Source organism: Typopeltis vanoorti, chromosome 17 (assembly GCF_054136105.1).
Source record: "Typopeltis vanoorti isolate ZY-2024b chromosome 17, IOZ_Tvanoo_1.0, whole genome shotgun sequence".
NCBI lineage: Eukaryota > Metazoa > Arthropoda > Arachnida > Uropygi > Thelyphonidae > Typopeltis > Typopeltis vanoorti.
The window spans coordinates 27,867,282-27,890,738 of record NC_143565.1 but is presented as its reverse complement, the minus strand read 5'-3'; the positions used below and the strand labels follow the sequence as shown (position 1 = coordinate 27,890,738).

Genomic DNA, 23,457 nt, shown 5'->3' with positions numbered 1-23,457 from the left:
TTCCTTCCTACTTGAATATATCTTCGGCCAGTTTATAAAAACTTAGTTTCAAGATTTCCTTCTTCTTTACTTATTCCTTCTTGAAACATATTAATTCCACTATTCCCTTTTCGGAATACAATATAAAATTTCCTTTAACTGCCGCACACAAAAAATCAAGTTCCTCCCAACTTGAATATTCCTCGGCCAGTTTATAAAAACTTAGTTTCAAGATTTCCCTTTTCTTTACTTATTCCTTCTTGAAACATATTATTTCCACTATTCCTTTTTCGGAATACAATATGAAATTTCCTTTTAACTGCCGCACACAAAAAATATCAAGTTCCTCCCAACTTGAATATTCCTCGGCCAGTTTATAAAAACTTAGTTTCAAGATTTCCTTTTTCTTCTGTACTTATTCCTTCTTGAAACATATTATTTCCACTATTCCTTTTTCGGAATACAATATGAAATTTCCTTTTGACTGCCGCACACAAAAAATCAAGTTCCTCCCAACTTGAATATTCCTCGGCCAGTGTTCTAAAAAACTTTCCGAACGCTCCCTTGTTTACCACTGTAACTTGGATACGCAACGCTTTCTTGTCAGCTGTCAATCAAACATCAAGTTCACTCCGGGAGCATGCGCACTTCAACAACGTCAGAAACTACGCATTGTAAAAATATGGCTGACTCGCTGTATCCACCAGCGCTGAAGAAAGTCTTTCATAAACACAAAATTCAACATTTAAAATACAACAAACTTTCTTATAAATAATACAAATAATCAATTAGTAAGTACTTCAATATTTTTACTTCTTTACATGTTATTTCTAATATAATATTTTCATAACGAGCACATCACAAGTGCAGACACTGCGTGTATGAAAACAAAAACTAACAAGCAAAATTAATACGTAAAAATATTCAGAATTTTTAATATGATTATTTTTACAATACCATCTGAGATTAGCTCTGCTAACGCATTCCTGGATGCTGACAATGTCAAGTTCTTTCCTAATATCCTCATTTTTAATATGATATTGCCATTGATGCCATCTGTTCACGCCTCTAATCTTTCTCAGGACTCTCATATCTGCGGTCTCTAGTCTTTGGTCAAGTGTTTTACTTCTGACCCAGCTTTCAGATCCATAAGTTAAAATTGGTTTGAACACAGTCTTGTGTACAGCTAATTTAGTGTTCCGACTAATTTCTTTCTTATTCCATATGAATTTATTCAATTGACTTCCCACCATACCAGCTTTGCTGATTCTGTTGTCTATTTCTATATTTAGTTTACCATCTTCAGTAAAAATTGTGCCTAAGTAGCTGAAATGTTTTACTTGTTCCACCGGTTCTCATTCACAACACAGTTGACATTTTCAATGATTCTGCCTATTTTCATTGTCTTTGTCTTTTTATTGCTGACCTTCATACCATATCTATTACAACAGCTATTCAATTTAGTCAGAGAATCTTGCAGACTTGTAGCGGATTTATTTAGAAGTATAACATCATCCGCATAAAGCAAAGAACTGACATTAACATCTCCAATTTTGATATCAGGTTTAATGCCACATTCCTTCATAATGTGATCCATATATATAATGAATAACAGAGGGGATAACGTACATCCTTGTCTCACACCAGATTTAACATTAAACCATCTTCCTGTACTTCCTTCAATTCTAACTGCTGACTCACAACTCAAATAAAGACTAAGTATTGCTTGATATAATGCCCCATTGACACCATATAACTGCAGTGTATTGAATAGCTTCTCTCTTGGCACCTTGTCATATGCCTTTTCCAAATCGACAAAACTTAAATACAGATCTTTGTTATATTCCCATGCTTTCTCGACTATTTGTCGTAAAGTGAAGATCTGATCCTGACAGCCTCTATTTGGCCTGAATCCAGCTTGTTCTTCACCAAGCTTTTCTTCCGCAATTCCTCTCAACCGTTTCTCAAGTATACTTGCATAGATCTTGCCAGGAACACTCAGTAGGGAAATACCTCTGTAATTCTCACATTCAGTTTTATTTCCCTTTTTATATATGGGTACTATGAGAGCTCTACTCCAATCATCGGGAATTCGTCCCTCTGTCCAGGCTTTCTGAACTATGCAGTGCAGCCACTGTAAGACTCTTATACCACCATACTTCAGCATTTCTGGTCGAATATCATCTACTCCTGCTGCCTTTCCACATTTCAAACCTTCGATGGCTTTTTCTACTTCAAGTATGGATATGTATTCCTGACTGCATGCCTGGTCAGTGTTTTTTATCACTGCTTGTTTCATTTAGCAGTTTTTCAAAGTAATTACTCCATACTTCAAGGATATCTTTTTCTCCTGTTTTCATTTCACCTTTATCATCTCTAATTCCTTTTACAGCACTCTTTCCTCCATTCCTAAGCTTCTTCAACAACCTCCAGAATATTTTGCCACCTTCTTGATATTTATTTTCTATATTCTTGCCAAAGTCCTCCCATGACTTTTGTTTAGCTAGTTTTACACACTGTTTAGCTTTCTTACATTTGTCTCTGTATTCTGTAAGAGTAAAAGCTGACTTATTTGCCAGGAACTTTTGATATGCTTTCTTCTTTTCCTTCACTGCCTCTTTAACTTCCTGTGTCCACCAGGGAGTTCTGATTTTTTTATCCTTGCACACAACCTCACCACATGCCTCTCTGGCAGAATCAATCAATGTTTCCTTCAGAGTTTGCCACTGAATCTCCAAGGTTTGATTCCTGTTCTCAAACTCTTTCATTTTCTTTTCAATAATCTTTGTGTATTTTAGTCTACAGTTCACATCTGAGAGCTGCTCAACTTTTATTCGCTTTAAAACTTTCTTACATGTTATTCTTTTCAATATGAAATTCAATTTTATCCTGCTCAAGACTAAATAGTGATCACTTCCAATTTCAAATCCTCTGTACACTCTGGTGTCCTGCACCAGGGAGAAAACATCACTATCAACAATAACATAGTCAATGAGACTTTTCTTATTCCTAGCCTCTTCTCTCCATGTGAATTTGTGCACATTTTTATGTTGGAACATGGTGTTAGTAATAACCAGTCCATGTCCTGAGCAGAAATCCAACAGATATTTGCCATTATTATTAGCTTTGCTCTTTTCTCCAAATTTTCCCAAAATATTTTTGTATGTCTCACAATCATTTCCTACTCTACTATTTAGATTCCCAATAAGGACCAACTTTTCCTTTTTCATTGTGTCAGTTGCTTTTTCTAAAGCCTCAAAAAATTCCTCCACTTCTACCTTAGTAGAACCTTCTGTGGGACCATAGGCACAAATAAGTCTCATTGTCCAGTTCCCCATTCTCATATTTGCCCACATTACTCTACTTGAGACTGCCTGCCATTCAAGAAGATTAGCCTCGTATTTTGTGTTGAATACTATGGCTACTCCTTCTTTTCCTTTTAAATTTTAAATTCATTGTTTTCATATTTCATTGATTTCTGCAGCTCATAATTATGATCTGCTTATTTGTAAAATATCTTTTGTAATGTTGAATGACTGCACTGTCATTTAAAATATGTCCTGATGGACTTATTTTAAATCTCTGATACCTTTTACAGTACGCTTTTCTGTATTTACGAATATTCTGTCAGGTAGCAGTTTTTGGGTAGGCTTCTAAAAGAAGGCTGTGGATTCAGCTGTTTCTTTAACTAATTAATTGGATATTTTTGTGTTTAGGTGTTATAAATAAGTCATATATTAAATGCTTTATTTTGCTTCATGTCATTTATGAAAGTTTCTGTAGAAGTTGTATATTTGCAATGTGTAACTATGTTTGTTTGAGTTTGTTTATAAAATCTTTTAACTTGTGAATTATACTCACTGGCATTTTGAAAGCAAGATGGTGACAGCTTTGTCTATACATGTGCTAAATTTTGATATTAAATATTTTGTGAAATGTGAAGTGTGCTACGTTGTATTCATTTGATAATTTTGATAAATTATGGATTTTTAAGGCAGATAGAAGGAGAGTGTGTGAAGTTTGACATGCATACAGAGTTGATGGGAAGTTATGTATTGGTGACTGAGCATGATAGTAGTGAGAATGCAACATGAAGAATGAGTGCTCATCTGATATTGAAGAGTGATGCTATAAAAGGATCAGTGAATTAGTACTAAGAAAGTTAAGAAAAAGTGATTGAGTGATCTGCTGAAAGAAGCAATCGATGATGGTATCAATGATTTAACAATATGAGCATAGTGAAAGATTGGAGTAGTACAAATATGGCGAATGACACTTGTAGAGTGTAGTAAGACATAGGAAGATGTTAAAGATGGAGGGATAGTAGAAGAACCAAATGAAGAATGGCAAAGAAGATAGCACAAAAGATATGAACACAAGTGAGGATATCAGAAAAGAATTGATAAGGTTGAGGAATTAATTGAGATGTGCAGTTGGAGGGTGCCAATGGTAGATGAGTCAGATGAATGATTGAAATGAAATGATGACAGTAGTGTAGTGCTGTATGTGGGGGGGCTCTGTGGTGAAAGATGAGAAAACAGAGTAGGTGTCAAAAGTGTGTCTGAGAGGACCAACAATAGGAAGAGTTACTGAGACTGAAGAGGAGAGGAAATGCAGAGCGGTTGACTGTGCTGGTTGGAACAAATGGTATGTGAGAAAGTGTGAATGAGGTAGTACGTGATTTGCAAGTGTAGTGAAGTGAAAGAATGAGAGAGAAAAAATTCCGATTGTGTTGCCAAGGTATGATAGTACCCTGGCAACACACTCAATAGTATGTTTGGAAAGTAAGAATGATAATTTCATTTGGAATTTAATTTTCAGCTCAGTTTTGCATATTCTATATATGGATAGATATGCATGCATGCATCTAGACTACTGTTAATCATTATTTTATCATACTTACTCCATGTTATCTCACATATTGCATTTGAAGATGGGATGTTGCTTTATTGTATATCATGTTTCTTCATTGTTGAGAAAGAACATTTCTACATTTTTTTTCAATATGTATAGCAAATCTGTTTTCCTTGTTTCTGAATGTTTTAAGTATAGAAATGTCAAATGTAATGTTATGTTTCAAGTAATTTAAAAAAAGGCTTTTGAAATGTGTATTACATAAAACAGTTTGTGCATCTAGTGAAATATTTAAATATTCTAGTGAAATGTTTACGATAGCTCAAGGTTTGCTATAGTGAATTTATGGAAAAAATACTGATCATACTACTCTATTCCCATGAAGCAAAGGAAATGGTAGGAAAGAGAACAAAGAAAACTGCAAGAAATAAGAGAAATTATGATAATAAAACAAAAGAATTCGCAAAATGTGAAACAAAGGAGATCATGGGAAACATGAAAATTGTAGAAAATAATACACAAAAAAATTCAAGAAATAAAACAAGAATGATCTTTTTTTATTTTAATGGTTGAGTCTGCATATATATAGTTCATATGAAAATTTAAGGTAATTGACATTAATTTATAGTAATGTGAACATTTCAAAAATGTAAACATTAATTCTGGATTTTCATTTTTATGTTTTATAACTCTATTAGTTATTTTTTATGTCTCCCATTGTTATTTGTACTTTCTCATGTCATTTTGTGTTCTTTTTATGGTTTCAGACAATCTTGTGTTTTGCAGTTAGTGTACAATTTCCATCATTTTCTTCATTCTCTTTTGAATGATTTCTTTTGTTTTATTCTTGCAGTGTTCATTGTTTTTTCTCCTCTATGAGCATCTTCATTCTGTTTCTCATAATTTCTTCTTTTGTTCTGTTTTCCATTATTATTATTATTATTATTATTATTATATAACACCTCCAGGGAGTCCAAAGACTCATCGAGGGAGAGTGTGCCAACAGCATTGAACGATCGATCCCCTTCCAACTACTAACTGCGTACAAACTTGCCTAACTTTTTGCATGAGCCATTAGTAGTAGAGGCTCTACCAATCAATAAACTTTCCATGATTTTGTTCCTGTAATTTTCCAGAATTTTCCTTTGTGTTCTGTTATCAATGTATGATTTATCATCATTTTCTTTGTCAATTGGGAATATGTGAAGATTTCAAGCTTTTATTATTTGAAATAGTTAGCTTAAAATATCATTAGTTTTGTGGGACTTAAGAAAGTATTTTTTGGTGATTGATTATAGTGGTGTTTTATATAGTGTGTATCTATTTGTGTAAGTACATATGAATTCCCAGCATTATTTCAATTTAATGTTTATTTCCTCCTATATTATTTACCAGAATAACAACAGAAAGACAAAAGCAATCATTAAAAATCAGTAGTTTTCTCCTCTGCCCATCTTAAACCTGCAATGTTGAGGTTGCACTGCACATAGCTAGCATTATGAACTTGTGTGACATAAATTCTACATCTGAAGATACTTCAATAAAATAATAAAAAGTTGCTTTTGAGAAATGGAAGAAGATACAAACTCTTTTTGAAGAAAAGTGTGCATATCCATTTCTTATTATTACTTCAGTAATTTGTGATAATTTTATATACAGTTGGTGAGTTTAAATGTTAAACTTTAGTTTTGATTCTCTCTCTCTCTCCTACAATCATCATCAATGCAGCTAAACATGCAAAGATCGAATGAACTGAAGCTGACATTTGACAATGCAGTATATTATTCTCTGAAATAGAGTATGTTCTAGAGTCAATTTTCTTGAGTTTCAGGACAAAAAACCCAACTTATATGTTTCAGATCAGCTAACTTGGGAACCAGTTGAAGAAAGGCTTAGAAAAAGTTCCTATTGCCTGTGACTAGGAGAACTTAGCACCACAGATGCCATTTCCATAGAATCACACAAGATTTACAAATAAGGTCCTTTGGTAACAGAACTATGAAGTAGTTATTAGCTGACTTTATTTTAACATTTTAATGATTTAAATGTTTTATTAAATGAAATTGAATAGTTCTTTTAATTTGTACATTTTTATTCCTTACAGTGATGAAGACTGGAATGAATTTAATGATATTAACAAAATTATCATTCGCCAACCTATTCGAACAGAGTATAGGATAGCATTTCCTTATCTGTATAATAATATACCACAATATGTGCATTTGTCATGGTATGTAAGCATTTTCTTTCTTCATTTTTATTTTTATCTTTCTTCGTTTTAGGTTCATTAAAAATGCTTGCTAAAAATTCCATTTGTGATATTACCAAGTATAATGTGTCCATTGTTAACTTTCATCGATATTATTAGTATTGGTAAGGTATTTTGTAGAAAACAATATAATTGACATAACAAGATGTTCAACAAAGGAAAAACCTCCTATAAATATAGATTTAAATATTACATGTGAATAACCAGTGTTGAAAAATTAAATAAAGAACAAAAAGTGGAGGAAATGTGAAAATGCATGTGGCAATGATAATACAGGGGTGTTTCAAAAGAGGGTACAGGAAATTTTTGCTTAAGACAATTGATTAATCCATCAATAAATGTGTGTGTGCTAAGTGAAATCATGTTAAGCAAATACGGTAAACAATAGGAATAATTATAATTCATCCATCAGTTATGGTAAATTTGAGAAAAAATTACAGTATAAGCTATATTAGAGGATAAAATCATCAAATTTAATAAAAATCAGTTGCTTAAATTTTTACTTAATGTCTAAACATTTGATTAAGCTACTTTTTTTACAAAAAAATTAAGTAAAGATGTTTGAATCGTGCTCTTCATCTTGTCGTGCAATTTGTAATAGCTGCCGATCACTTTATCAAGATTTCGACAGACTTCAAAGCTCATTCCATATCGGGATCAGCATCAAACGAAATTTCATTAGCATGCTCAATGTGATTGAAAACTAGCTCAAGTTCTTTTGCAGTTAGCTTCTTAGTCGTAACACTCTATTCTTGTTTGTACTTCTTATCTTCTTCATATGCTTGCTGTTCTTCTAGTTGGAGATCATTCTCGCTTAACTGTTCTGAATGGGAATCGAGCAAGTTTCTCACAACTTCATTATCCAGTTCGTTAAATCCAAGTTCTTTTCCAATTGTGCCGATTTCTTCAATAATGTTAGATCTTAGACTTTGCGCACAATAAACTAACATAGGCTTGAGTTTAAAATTGCCTTCTGCATTGCCTCCTAATAAAAGCATAAGACAATCTTTAGATACTTTGTATCCTGGTTGAGATGCTTCAGTTTTAGCTAGGAAAGTTTTTGTTGGCATATGCTTCCAAAAGAGACCAGTTTTGTCAATGTTGAATATTTGTCAATCATCATAATCACCCTCCTGAATTATGCCTTGCAATTCTTTGGGAAACTTGGCCGCAGAATCAGCACTAGCTGATTCCCCAGTTATTTTTACAGTCCAGTTCGATTTTTAAAACGGTCAAACCATCCTAACTCTAAGTAAAGCTTTCACATTCCTCTTGAAAATTTGGTCTCTTTTAGTGAGGTAAAAATATTGAGAGCTTTTGCCTGAATATTCTCTGTACTGAGAGGTATTATTTTTTGGTTATAATCCACAATCCAGAGTGATAGAAGATACATCTTGATCATTAAATGACTTCTTTTTTTGGTGATCTGCATGCTTAAAGAAGCAGTAGCAACTTTTCCTTGTTCTTTATATTCTTTGCTCTTATTTAATATAGTCTGAACTGTAGACTCACTATATCCTATGTCTCACTAGCGCCACTTTAAGGTCTATTAATGAGTTCCAGCTTTTCTGCTCGCTGCAGATTGGCGACAAAAAATTTCGTGCAACGTAAAAAAATCGAGTTAACTGATTAATCACTCGCATAAAGCAGGAAATAGTATCATTTTTTTCCATTTCTAAAGAAACACATCTTTAGAAATGGAAGAAGCACAATGAATCAAATTTTTATTCATAGAAACAGAAACATAATTGAACAGAGTGTCGAAGTAAATTCAACTATGTATCTCAGTTTTGTTGATTTTGCCAAAGCTTTCGAGCGCATAGACAGAGAATGTCTATGGAAAATCCTGAAAATTTATGGATTTCCTGACAAAATAATAAATATTATAAAATATTTGTATGATGGAAGTAAAGGACAAATTCTATTAAATGGAACAGCTTCCAAAAGTTTTTACATCAAAACTGGTGTTAAGCAAGGTTGTGGAACACTTTTCATCATTGTCATAGGTTGGATAATGCAGCATACTCTGAAAAATCTGAAAACTGGAATAAGATGGAACATTGACACCACATTAGAAGATTTGGTGTGCTGACGACATTGTACTACTATCGTCTAGATTTGAAGACGTGAAAATTAAAACAGGCAAAGTTAGAGGAAACTGCTAAACAAATAGGCATCAATGAGAAGAAAACCAAAATATTAAAAATCAACAGTGAAAAGAATGACCCAATCTTTATAAATCAAGTAGAAGTGACAAACACTTTTAATTACCTCAGAGCAACTGTCAACATCGAAGACATTGCAATAAGAATAAAAAAATCTTGCTACGCATTTAAAACTTTACAGAAAATTTGGAAATCATCCAATATAAAAACAAACTTAAAGGTGCAAATTTTTAACTCAACTGTTAAATCTGTATTATTTTATGGAAGTGAATCATGGAAATTAACCAAACAACAAGAAAATAAAATAGATGCCTTCCAAATAAAATGTCTTTGCAGAATTCTCAAAATTTACTGGCCAAATAAAATCTCAAATCTTGAAATTTACAACAAAACCAAATCCATTAATAGAGTTAAAGAAACACAGATCGACATGGATAGGCCATGTATTGAGAATGCCATCATCAGAACACACAAAAATAGCATTGATATAGATGCCTGATGGTAAAAGGAAGAGGGAAAGACCCAAAATGACATGGCGGCGGATGGTAATCCAAGAACGAAACAAACTAGGATGGGTGAGCTGGGGAAAAGCAAGAGAAGCATCACTGGACCGAAGAGGAGGGCACACTAAACTCATCGCCTCATGCACCTTATAGGTGTAAAGAGCAATAAGTCAAGATAGTTTAAGAAAGAAGTGGGATGCAAACTGTGCTTTAAAGGAAACAATTTATGCATATATTTTTGAACTTTTACAAAGTATGACATTGTAATAAGCTGAGTGGTCAGTTATATTCATCTCATTTATGAAATCCACCATTCTATCAGAGATAAGTGTCCCTTCACAGTTCTAGGCTATATAAAGAGAGACAGTAATGATTTTGTTTGTTTTTCTGTGTGTACATGTACAATTCAATGCAATAATTACTAATACCATGACTTAAGTGACTTGAGCATGCTGACATTCATTGCCAGCAGCATTGGTAAGATCATGGAAACTACTTCCTTTTGAGGTGTCACATAGTAATATCTATCTAGAATACAAAAAATAGTCCTACAACTAGAAGAATCAGAAGTGCTCTGGCTAGAGACATGTTATTTAAAAAAGTTGATGAAAAGTTAACACAACTTAGTCAATTAAATGGATAAATACAACAATCTGCTAAGAAACATATCTAACCTCTCAATGTGTCTGATTCTGTTCAGTATATATAGCAGCAGATGATCTCACCAAGTTCCATTCCTGTGTAAGCAGCTATGAATGCAGTGAGCGCAGCATCATTAACAATTGACATTTAAGGAGTGGAAAAAAAAATAGAGAAAGGCACAAGCAGTTTAATGACAACTATATGTATTAATGGTCCACCATGCCAGCTGACAACATTGTAGGTGGTGGGATTAGGTGGAAAATGTTTTCTTGGCACATGTATAACACACTGGAATAACCAGGTATAACTCGAGTTCACAGTATATTCATCATAAGAATGTATACAAGATGGAAATATATATATATAGTTCGTGCACCATTTCTAGATCCCTTCTTGGCTTGGTGCCAAGAATAGTCGATTCATGCTGAAGGGGAGAAAGAAATGAAAGATGTATGAATTGGTCGCCAACATGCGAAATCACGTGCTTTCTTGTCTGTCGCTGTACTAGTACTAGCTTGATTTTTGTTGTTCTCTTTTTGCATTATTTTTTTATTATTAATTTGTATGATGGATCCAGTACAGTCCACAAGTTCTATTGTTACACGTTTCAGTAGCTCTTGCAAAAGAATATTGAATAATGTGCTGACATTCTGCGAAAAAGAATCGTCAGAAGGCCGTCTTCTTGTTCCCCTTTCTCAAGTCATAAAACGTGCAAGTGCGGGCGTATCGGGGGTGACTGTTAAAAGAATTCGTAGGTAATCAAAAGGTGAAGGTAAGCCAAAATTTAAATCTCCTAAAAAAAAAAAAAAAGCGCCAGAGAAAGAAAACCATCGAAACCGTAACTTTGAATGATTTTGATGTAGATGTTATTATAAGAAGAACTATTCACGAATTTTACGTAGTCGAGAAAAGAGTGCCAACTGTTCCGAAATTGATTCCTGTGCTTAAAGAAAAAATTAATTTTCCTTGGAAAAGAGAAACTTTAAGGAAAATACTTCATGAAATCGGATTTTGTTTTAAAAAGTCACAGAATAAAAGGAAACTTATCATGGAGTGAAGTGACATTGTTTTATGTAGAACGCAGTATTTGCACGTATTAACACTCTACGTACATTTTTCCAACTGTTATACAAACAAAATAGTTACACTTTAAAAACAGCAATGTTCGTAAAAGAAAAGCTAAATTTTCCAACCTGTAATAATAAACAAACTCAGTTTGTTTATTATTACATCCCAGAAGACAGACTGATTTACCCTATTATCGGAATGAATTCTCCTTTTTCTGACATGCACAGAAGTGTCGAGGGACCTCAAATCGGTGGGCGAACTATATATATATTCATATTTTTATATACTGACTTAGATCCGAGAGTTGGAACAAACAGTTAAATTTATTCACAACACAACATGTTTTTCGTTGGAAGGCTGACTTCTTCAGGCGTTAAGAAACACAAAAAGCAAATAAAAAACACTATAAAGAAACATTGTGTCATTGAAATTCGACTATTATAAACTTCAGTTAACTTTGAATTGGAGCTACAGTCCGTGTTAAAGTTCTATTGATAGGCATCTGTGTGCGTGTGACTTCACGAGTGCGCCAATATCTGATAGCAGAGTTGAATGAGTCCGGTAAATTGTAACTAAGGTTACTGTTTATATGATGAGGATCCATAACAATTTCTTTAGACTTGACTGTGTGATGTTCTACCTCGTCGTGGCATATATGAAGGTTTGAAGTTTTTGTCCAGTTTATCTCCTGTTGGCAGCCTTCATTATTTGTGTTACTGAAAACAGGACATAGGGTGATAGGGTACTTGCTGTAGTTCTTTTGTAGGCAATGTCTCTCTGGTGTTCTTTGAGATGTAGGAAGATGGATTTCTCAGTCTGGCCATAGTATGGCTTACCACAGTCGCACCTAATTATGTACACTCCTGGGAACTGTAGATGGTTGTGAGCTGGTTTGTGTTTGCTTATAATGATCTTAATTTGGGAAGAGTAGAGAAGCACGTTTTTATGTTAAAGTTTCTTAAAATTCTTTGTAGTTTCTTGGAGAGCAAGCTGATGTATGGTAAGGAGATATAACCTTTGGAGTTGTCCTGCGTTTCTGAGTTGTTTTGATGGCGGTGGTATAGATGCTTATACAGGACAACTCCAAAGGTTATCTTTTTACCATACATCAGCTCACTATCCAAGAAACTACAAAGAATTTTAAGAAAGTTTAACATAAAAACATGCTTCTCTACTCTTCCCAAATTAAGATCAATTAAAAGAACACTAGTTAGCTCACAACCATCTACAGTTCCCAGGCGTGTTCAAAATTATGTGTGACTGCGGTAAGCCATACTATGGGCAGACTGAGAAATCCATCCTCCTACGTCCCAAAGGACAACAGAGAGACATTGCCTACAAAAGAACTATAGCAAGTGCCCTATCAAGCCATGTCCTGTTTTCAGTAAACACAAATAATGAAGGCCGCCAACATGATAAACTGGACAACAACTTCAAACCTTCATTTATGCCAATGAGGTAGAACACGCATAGTCGAGTCTAAGGAAATTGTTATGGACCCGCATCATATAAACAGGAACTTTAGTTACAATTTACAGGACTCATTCAACTCTGCTATCAGATATTGGCGCACTCGTGAAGTCATACGCACACAGATGCCTAACAATAGAACTTTAACATGGACTGTAGCTCCAGTTCAAAGTTAACTGAAGTTTATAATAGTCGAATTTCAATGACACAATGTTTCTTTATAGCGTTTTTTATTTGCTTTCTGTGTTTCTTAACGTCTGAAGAAGTCGGCCTACAACAAAACATGTTGCGTTGTGAATTAATTTAATTGTTTGTTCTAACTCTCGGATCTAAGTCAGTATATAAAGATATGAACATATCCCAATTTCGAGTTAATATAACAGATAGTTACACACACACACACACACACACACACACACACACACACACACACACACACACACACACACACACACACACACACACACTCCAGAAGAATAATACACCATATCACAAAGCATAATGTTCAAGAGTGGTTACTTCATTTGTCTATTCACTTCAAAAGATGTCATCCCATTTAGGGATAAGATGGAATGAGCTGTTTGCAACAGGAATATATACTGCCTAATCCAAGGTAAATGCTGGATAGTCATGTCTGCTTGAATCTACACTGCCTTTGCATCTTATGGAATCCACTTTATTGAATATACCTGTGAGATGCATCTGATAGGTGTACTTAACAGTTACTTACTGCTTTATGTATAAAAAGAAATGTTATGTAGACAAATTTGCTCATTCCTTGTAGGCACTTCTCTTAAAGACCTAAGTGCATCAACTGTATATTTCCTCCCCCTTCACCCAACGGAAATGAATACTGGAATTTTTTTTCTGATGAAAAATGCTATAAGAGGAGAACTGTGCCTGTTCTTTTTTGATTAACTGTTGATTTATTCACGAACATAGAGTAATCCATAAAAGTTTATAGCAGCATACTTGGGCATCCAGATAATAATTTGTGTGGATAGCTTTTCCATAGATTCTTATTTGTATGTTTTTGTACTTGGTCTTGGGTCATCTGTTTGGCAACTAGTAGCTAGCAAAAACCATTTGTATCATTAAAAACATTAGGAGTAAGATTATCTTAACTCTTTCCTCATAAACCAGAAGATAAGACAAAGAGTTTACAAATTAATTGCCAGCATTTAGTGAGAGGTATTCCATATCTATGGAATGTTTCTCAAACACTGGCAGTTCTCTTTTTGAGTTAAAAAAAAAAAAAAAAGACATAGATTGTGTGTTAGACTGTCCAGAAGAGAGAAGTACATTATCAGCATAAAGATACAAGAGGTCGTTTATTATTCAGTACAATCTATTGAAATCTCCCAGAGTATACAGCATCCTGTGCTCTTGCAAGATACTAGGATAGACTGAACAGAGCAAATCAGCATAACATAGATGTAGAATTTAAGAAACGGAACACTACCTCGCTATTTGGACATATCAACAGCAGGCATTCTTAGAAACTAACATGCAATCCAGCAACAGTAACTTGCTGGATTGCATGTTACTGCTATATGAGATATAGGCAGGCATCTCAGATGTCAAGAAAATTAAGACAAGCATCAGTTTGAATTTTAGACTTTCACAAGTTCATAAGGAAATAGCTACATCAGATGTAGGCCTATGTCATGTATATGGTGATATAGAATGAAGAACAGACAGCTCTAGAACTTATTCAACAAGTAATGAAAGAAGTCTAATTTGAGTTTACTTCACATAGTTATATGGGGAGGGGATTACAGTATTTGCATGCTTCATTCAGTAGTTGTTGTATAGGTTACTTCCCCCACACATAGTTAGGGATGCAATGAGGCATCTGAATTGTCATGGAAAACAAAATTTCGAGTATCGTTTATGCCTTTTACTACTTTACACAGTAGAAAGCAAAGTACAATATTTTTATTAAGTTCCTACGAACAATTTTTCTCCAAATTGATCTTATCTGTCAAGACTCCATTATTGTCAGATCTTATATATATGTGTGTTAAAAAGAATATTTAAATATATAAAGTTTGTTTTTGGTTATTTCTATGCAGATAAATCAAGTATCCCTTTATGTTCATTAATTGAAATTCATGTAGTTTAGAAAAATTAATGAAATTATAAAATGATGTATTTAATAAAGATGTATTTAACTGAAGATATTTTTTTTTACTCTAAATTGTATCATATGACTGGTGGGTATTGGACACACTAATGGAAAGTTGCATTAGTGTGTAAAGAGTCGTGTGAAAGACTGATGGTGAGAGCGTATTAGCTTGTGGTATGAGATGTCACAGGACGCTAATCTTACCAACATGCTCATGATTTTTGTCCTTTCTAAGTGTAAAAAAATTGATTTTATAAGTTCCATTGATTATTGAAACAATTTTAATATTTTTAATGACCCTGACAACTGTTATTATTAAAATGATTAAGTTCTACACATTGCTAGATACTGGAAGCCCTGCAGTTGTTACTGCTGTGTTTTGACTTGAGTATGTAGAAAAGAAATTGCATTCAGTAAGATATGTCAACAGATCTTGTATGAATACTCTGCTGGATATTCCATGAGACAAAGGGGAGAAGTAGACAAATATTCGGACGTAAGCTCTATATTTGTATATCTTGATGAGTGGATACATCACTGATTTTATTAAGTTGCTATGAACAGTTTTTCTCTAAATTGGTCTTATTTGTCAAGGACTCCAGTATTGTCATATCTTATATATCTGTCTTCTAAGGTACTCCTAATGCATCAGCCATCTAGATCTTGGTCTTCCTCCAGATCTTTTTCCTACCATCAAGCACATCTTTATTTAACTTGTCAACTTCATTAAAAATTTGTCATGTTGTATTCAGGCAATGACAATCAAGGAGAAGGAGTAGCCATAGTATTCAACACAAAATACGAGGCTAATCTTCTTGAATGGCAGTCAGTCTCAAGTAGAGTAATGTGGGCAAATATGAGAATGGGGAACTGGACAATGAGACATATTTGTGCCTGTGGTCCCACAGAGGGTTCTACTAAGGTAGAAGTGGAGGAATTTTTTGAGGCTTTAGAAAAACCAACTGACACAATGAAAAAAGGAAAAGTTGGTTCTTGTTAGGGATCTAAATAGCAGAGTAGGAAATGATTGTGAGACATACAAAAACATTTTAGGAAAATTTGGAGAAAAGAGCAAAGCTAATAATAATGGCAAATATCTGTTGGATTTCTGCTCAGGACATGGACTGGTTATTACTAACACCATGTTCCAACATAAAAATGTGCACAAATTCACATGGAGAGAAGAGGCTAGGAATAAGAAAAGTCTCATTGACTATGTTATTGTTGATAGTGATGTTTTCTCCCTGGTGCAGGACACCAGAGTGTACAGAGGATTTGAAATTGGAAGTGATCACTATTTAGTCTTGGTGAGGTTGTCTGTAAGGATAAAAAAATCAGAACTCCCTGGTGGACACAAGAAGTTAAAAAGGCAGTGAAGGAAAAGAAGAAAGCATATCAAAAGTTCCTGTCAAATAAGTCAGCTTGTGCTCTTAGAGAATATAGAGAGAAATGCAAGAATGCTAAACACTGTGTAAAACTAGCTTCTTCAAAATATTCTGGAGCTAGCTCCAGAATATTTTGAAGAAGCTTAGGAATGGAGGAAAGAGTGCTGTAAAAGGAGTTAGAGATGATGAAGATGACATGAAAACGGGAGAAAAAGATATCCTTGATGTATGGAGTAATTACTTTGAAAAACTGCTAAATGAAACAAGCAGTGATGACAGCACAGTGGTAAAAAACACTGACCAGGCATGCAGTCAGGAATACATATCCATACTTGAAGTAGAAAAAGCCATCAAAGGCTTGAAATGTGGAAAGGCAGCAGGAGTAGATGATATTCGACCAGAAATGCTGAAGTATGGTGGTATAAGAGTCTTATAGTGGCTGCAGTGCATAGTTCAGAAAGCCTGGACAAAGGAACGAATTCCCGATGATTGGAGTAGAGCTCTCATAGTACCCATATGTAAAAAAGGAAATAAAGTTAATGTGAGAATTACAGAGGTATTTCCCTACTGAGTGTTCCTGGCAAGATCTATGCAAGTATACTTAAGAAACGATTGAGAAGAATTGTGGAAGAAAAGCTGGGTGAAGAACAAGCTGGATTCAGGCCAAATAAAGGCTGTCAGGATCAGATCTTCAGTTTACGACAAATAGTCGAGAAAGCATGGGAATATAACAAAGATCTGTATTTAAGTTTTGTCAATTTGGAAAAGGCATATGACAAGGTGCCAAGAGAGAAGCTATTCAATTCAATACGCTGCAGTTATATGGTGTCAATGAGGCATTATATCAAGCAATACTTAGTCTTTATTTGAATTGTAAGTCAGCAGTAGGAATTGAAGGAAGTACAGGAAGATGGTTTAATGTTAAATCTGGTGTGAGACAAGGATGTACATTATCCCCTCTGTTATTCATTATCTATATAAATCACATTATGAAGGAAAGTGGTATTAAGCATGATATCAAAATTGGAGATGTTAATGTCAGCTCTTTGCTTTATGCGGACGATGTTATACTTCTAAATAAATCTGCAAGAAGTCTGCAAGATTCTCTGACTAAATTGAATAGCTGTTGTAATAGATATGGTATGAAGGTCAGCAATAAAAAGACAAAGACAATGAAAATAGGCAGAATCATTGAAAATGTCATTTTTGAAAATTATGTAGACAACTACCATGTTTGAATAAAAACTTTAGTTTAATATAACTAAAATCTACATTCGACATTTCGATCTTTATGTCAAGGTCATCTTCTGGAGCATACAACTATACACAGGTAACAAGCTATACTACAATCAAACTGGTTTGTTAAAGACCCTGACCAACCGCTACAACAATTGTTGGCCTGACCTCTGGCGAAAAAAAATAAAAAATAAATAAATAAATAAATACAAATAAAAAAATAAGAAAAAATAAAAAATTATACATCCACGCTAGAGTCCTGTTATTACTGTTGTCTACTATATACATATATTAACATGTTAATATATGTATATAGTAGACAACACTAATAATAGCACTCTAGCGTGGATGTATAATTTTTTATTTTTTCTTATTTTTTTATTTGTATATATATATATATTTTTTTTTATTTATATTTATTTATTTTTTTTTTTTCACCAGAGGTCAGGCCAACAATTGTTGTGGCGGTTGGTCAGTGTCTTTAACAAACCAGTTTGATTGTAGTATAGCTTGTTACTTGTGTATAGTTGTATGCTCCAGAAGATGACCTTGACATAAAGGTAGAAATGTCGAATGTAGATTTTAGTTATATTAAACTAAAGTTTTTATTCAAACACGGTAGTTGTCTCCATAATTTTCAAAAATGCATTCGGATCATCGTGCAAGTCTAAAAGAAAGGATTGAAAATATCAACTGTGTTGTGAATGGGGAACTTGTGGAACAAGTAAAACATTTCAGCTACTTAGGCACGATTTTTACTGAAGATGGTAAATTAAATATGGAAATAGACAACAGAATCAGCAAAGCTGGTATGGTGGGAAGTCAATTGAATAAATTCTTATGGAATAAGAGAGAAATTAGTCGGAACACAAATTAGCTGTATACAAGACAGTGTTCAAACCAATTTTAACTTATGGATCTGAGAGCTGGGTCAGAAGTAAAACACTTGACCAAAGACTAGAGACCACAGATATGAGAGTCCTGAGAAAGATTATGGGCCTGAACAGATGGCATCAATGGCAATATCATATTAAAAACGAGGATATTAGGAAAGAACTTGACATTGTCAGCCTCCAGGAATGCGTTAGCAGAGCTAATCTCAGGTGGTATGGTCACTTAAACAGAATGGGCGAGGAAAGATTAGCAAAACAAGTGTTCTCTGCCAGGTTGGTAGCAAAACGACCCAGAGGAAGACCAAGATATAGGTGGATTGATACGGTACAAAGTGCCTTAGACGATTGAAATATAAAATCTGATAATGTTGGAGTCTTGACAAGTAACAAATAGATTTGGAGGAAAATTGTAGATAGGAAGTTAGTAATGATGTAATTTTTTCCATGTAGTACTATCATATCCTGTACACCCCTTGAGGGTACATAGCAGGAATTTGATGATGATGATGTCTTCATTAAAAATTGTACTCAAAAGTCTTTACTTCTTGTGTAGGTTCTCTATTCAGGATGCAACTAATATTTTCAAAGTGTCTGCCTATTTTCATCATCTGTCATTTTATGCTGATTTTAATACCAAACTTTTTATTTTTACATAAGTTATTCAGTTTAGTCAACAGAAACTGAAGACTTGAAATGGATTTATTTACAAGTATAACATCTGCATTAAGTAAAAAAAAACTTAAACCTTCAGCTTTATTATCCGGTTTGATACCACTTTCCTTCATAATGTGACCCATAATGAGGAGAAATAGTGTGCACGCTCTTAAACCTGATTTTACATGAAACCACTTTCCTGTATCTCCTTTAATTCTAACTGCTTACTTGCAACTTCAGAATAGGCTACATATTACTCAATGTTGCATAAAATTATAGTGTTTGAACATTTTTTCTCTTGGCCTTTTCTAGATCTGAAAAACTTAGACATCCATGTTATATTTCTATGATTTCTCAACTGTTTGTCTTCCTTAAATTGAAAATCTGATCCTTATAAATCCCTATTTACCCTGAATTCAGCTCTTGTTCTCTTCCATAATGAGAGGATGCGGACATACAAACTCTTCTGCTAATTTCTAGAAACTGTTATATTAAATAATATTATGAATATTAAAATGATGACCATTGAAAACTCGCATTGTCAACAATGTTAAGATTAAGGGTAAGGATATTACAATAATGATGATGATATTTAAAAAAATATTCAATAAAAAATTGTTTTCAGAAGCATTTTGGCGCTATGCTTTTTTTTATTTTTTCATACAAGTGAAACAGTTAAACATTTTGCCTTAATTTTTAATTCATATTTAAAGCTTTTAACATAATATTGGAAAATGTCTTGTAACACTAATTAATGGAAATATATCATTTTTTTTTTTTTAGGTATCATACTCCTAATGTTGTATTTATCAAAACTGAAGATCCAGATTTGCCTGCTTTTTATTTTGACCCCTTAATTAATCCTATTTCACATAGGCATGCAGTGAAGGTAAGTTCTTCTATTACAGAATCTGTATATTCCTAGAAAATGTTAGAGTCGTTTAAACTAGCTCCAAAGTCATTCTTTGGAGCTAGTTTACTAGAATAGCACCACAGGAATGTTTGTAACTAATGCCATTGTGATTTAAATAAATAAAAATAAGAATTAACTAAATGAATTTTCTTAGTCTTTTTTTTTTTTCCACTGAGAAAATTAGAGTATATAGGTAAAAATGCTAAGAGAGTAACTAGGATAGTAGTGCTAATGTACAATAGGTTGATAACCCGTTGTGGATTTGATTTACATAACACAGATGGTTTGATTGGTAGAATAGATAGTGCCTCTGTTCTCTATCTCCATACAGTGGGAGTCAAATCCAGCATTTTCTGGTTTTGATTCCCACTGTATCATGAATGTTTGTGAAAGTCTAGGTGGTCGATGGACTTTGTGCGAATGGGCCACTGCCCTGTTTCTAAGCGACATGACAAAGTGCTTTGTTTGTTGTCTCTCAGGCATTGATCCCTAACTTGTTTAGCATTTAACCCTCCCTATGGCATGAAATGTATGGTAGGTTTACAGCCATTTGTGAGTGTGATTTACATAAATTATATGTGATTGATTAGAATGGATTAAGACCTGACAAAGAGAAAGTTAATGTTCATCTTTTGAATTTCTTGAAGAGCAAAGCTAGTGAGTAGCTTTGGTGAATAATACATTTCAGAAAATGTATGAGGGAAAATAAAAGAACAAAAAAGCATTGGAATTCATTAGATTTTGCTTTATAGAAGTCCTCTGCTCATCAGAAATTAGGAGAGACATTTTACATCTCTTATGATTTCTGTGACTACTGCCCACATAGAGGAAATTGATTAACAGAAATGATTTGATAATTGAGGAGACCCTAGTCATTTTTTCCACTGAGAAAATTAGAGTATATATTTAAAAATGCTAATAGAGTAACATAAACTTGAAATTATTTAGTTTACAGTTCCTTTAACAGTGTACTGAATATTAAATTTAAAAAAAAATGCTGAGAATATGTGAAGGGTCATCTTGAGATCTTGTGTCAAAAAAAAAAAAAAAATAAATAAACTCTTGCTCCTTTTGCCTTTGAAAGGTTCATCTAATGGTAAAGCCCATGAGCAGGAATAATTTGAAATAATAGATCATTTCCCATTGTCTTACAATCGAGATAAATATATTCTGATGGTTATGGAATGCTATCCAGATATCTTGAGTTTTCTCTTCAAAATGAAAGACCTCTACAACTTTTTAGGACCATTAATAGATGGAATTATTGATTAATATGGGTATCCTCAAATCCTTTTGTCGGAATGCAGCCTAAATTTTTATCTCAGAGTACTTGTTTGCAGGGAACTAATAAAATATAAAAAACAATTCCACTTATACTTATCACCCATAGTGCTATGATTTTTGTGAATATAGGAACAAATTCATCAACAGTGTCCTTTCACATCAAAATGTAAAGACTGGAAGTTTTTGTTATTTCAGACTTTGTTTACCATTAGATTTGCTGAATAAACAACATCAAGGAAAAATATTACTTTTCCCTCAATATCTACAAATATAAGCTCCTCTTACTGCTTATCAGGATATTGATAATTATGCATTAAAAATTCAAACAGCACCTAGTGGAACTCGTAATCTGGCAAATGTATCTCGGAAAAATATTTTGGTATTAAAATACCTTTAGAATATTCAAGTCTATAGTTTAAGTAACTTCCTTTCCTTTAGTGTTACACGGCAATAAGCATTCATTTTTCCAACATTTCAACCTTCATATTATTTCACCTTTAAAACCTGCAAAATTAAAGAACTTGCTCAACTCATCCAATGACCCATTTCTTCCGCTGCCCACCCTGGAGTGTACTGTATTCATTGCACCTGTAATTTGCCCAAAGGTGAAACAGGATGCACAATTCCTATCAGAAAAAAAAGGAACATAAATGGCACATTAAATATAATAACTATGATAAATCTGGACTTTCTGATCATGCCCTGAATATTCTACATAGAATTGACTGGAAAGGCACCTGTTGTTTACATCACACCAAAATGTGGCATGAATGTAAATTTAAGGAGGTAATAAAACTGCCTATATGAATTTGTTCTCTGATGATGTTATAAATAGACTATAGCTTTGATATAGCTTTTACTCCACTAGAGGTCAGGTCAGAAGAATAACAGTTGATCAAATCATTGTCTTTTTGACATACTGTTTGAAATGTAGTATAATTTGTGTGTGTGCATGCATACATGTATTCGCTCCAGATGATGATCCTTAATATGAAGGTTGAAACGTCAGGAAAGTAAAGTAAGTAATTCTAACACAGTTGTAGTCTCCATGATTTGTCTAAAATTAATGTAACTTCCTTTTTTTACACTTAAGTTTTTAAAATGAAAATAAAAAGCATTGTTTAAGCATGGCTCACAAATATCAATATAATAGAATATTTTTGCTCTTTCTTCTTTAGAGCAAATTAAATTTGTAATAGAAATAACAGACTTAGCAAAGTTTTCTTTGCTTGGGAGAATCCATAAAAAGTTTTATCTTTAAAATGCAGTTTTCATCTTTTTTTTGTCCTTTCACTTAAGCAGCATTTCTGTCATTTTTATTCCAAGGAAAAATTCTATGTATAAATAAATTTTTATTTTTGGACAATTATCGTGACACTATGGCCTTGTTTACTGCAGCCCTGAAGTAACTTAAAAGTTTTCACTTAGCCTACTTATCCACAGTAATAAATTGTACAGTATATATTCATTACAGCATCGAATTTCTGATGCTCTTATGATACATACACACACAAAGATATACTGAAATTTTTCTGTATTGGAATTATGGAGAAAAATTTGAGAGTATATGTACAGCAGACACTGGTAAACAGGAGAAAGATATGATAAGAGGTATATAATTTCTGAACGGGTGTAAGATATTTGATGGTTGATATAAGATGGTTGATGAAATTTTTCATTATATAGAATGTGGGAAGAGGACAAGCGACATCTGCAGAAGTTAAGTTTGTGTGTTTTTTAGAAAGGGATAAGGGCAAGATTTTTCTCTCACAAAGCACTTAGTGAATGGGACAGTTTGCCTGTTGAATTAGTTTAAGAGCAGGTATGACAGCTGCTGTGGATTATCTACTGCATCCCTTGATCAGTCCTTACCTCCCCAAGGACCCAGATGATGATAATAATAACCATTTTTTGTCCTTGTGAATTAGCAATAATAAGAGTTGACTGTGTTGTTTTAAGGATACTTGCGACATAAGACTGAATGATATAATCACGTAATCACAAGAAAGATATT

General features: G+C 33.5%; 1 protein-coding gene across 1 annotated transcript in view; it reads left to right on the top strand.

Annotated features, from left to right (window-relative positions):
* The window catches only part of Prp8 (pre-mRNA processing factor 8), a 411,861-nt gene that overhangs the window by 81,816 nt on the left and 306,588 nt on the right, over positions 1-23,457 (top strand). Inside the window, exons 7-8 of the mRNA XM_090407427.1 lie at positions 6,938-7,063; positions 20,030-20,135. Coding sequence (XP_090263553.1) covers positions 6,938-7,063; positions 20,030-20,135 — 232 coding nt within the window. The remainder of the gene's footprint in view (positions 1-6,937; positions 7,064-20,029; positions 20,136-23,457) is intronic.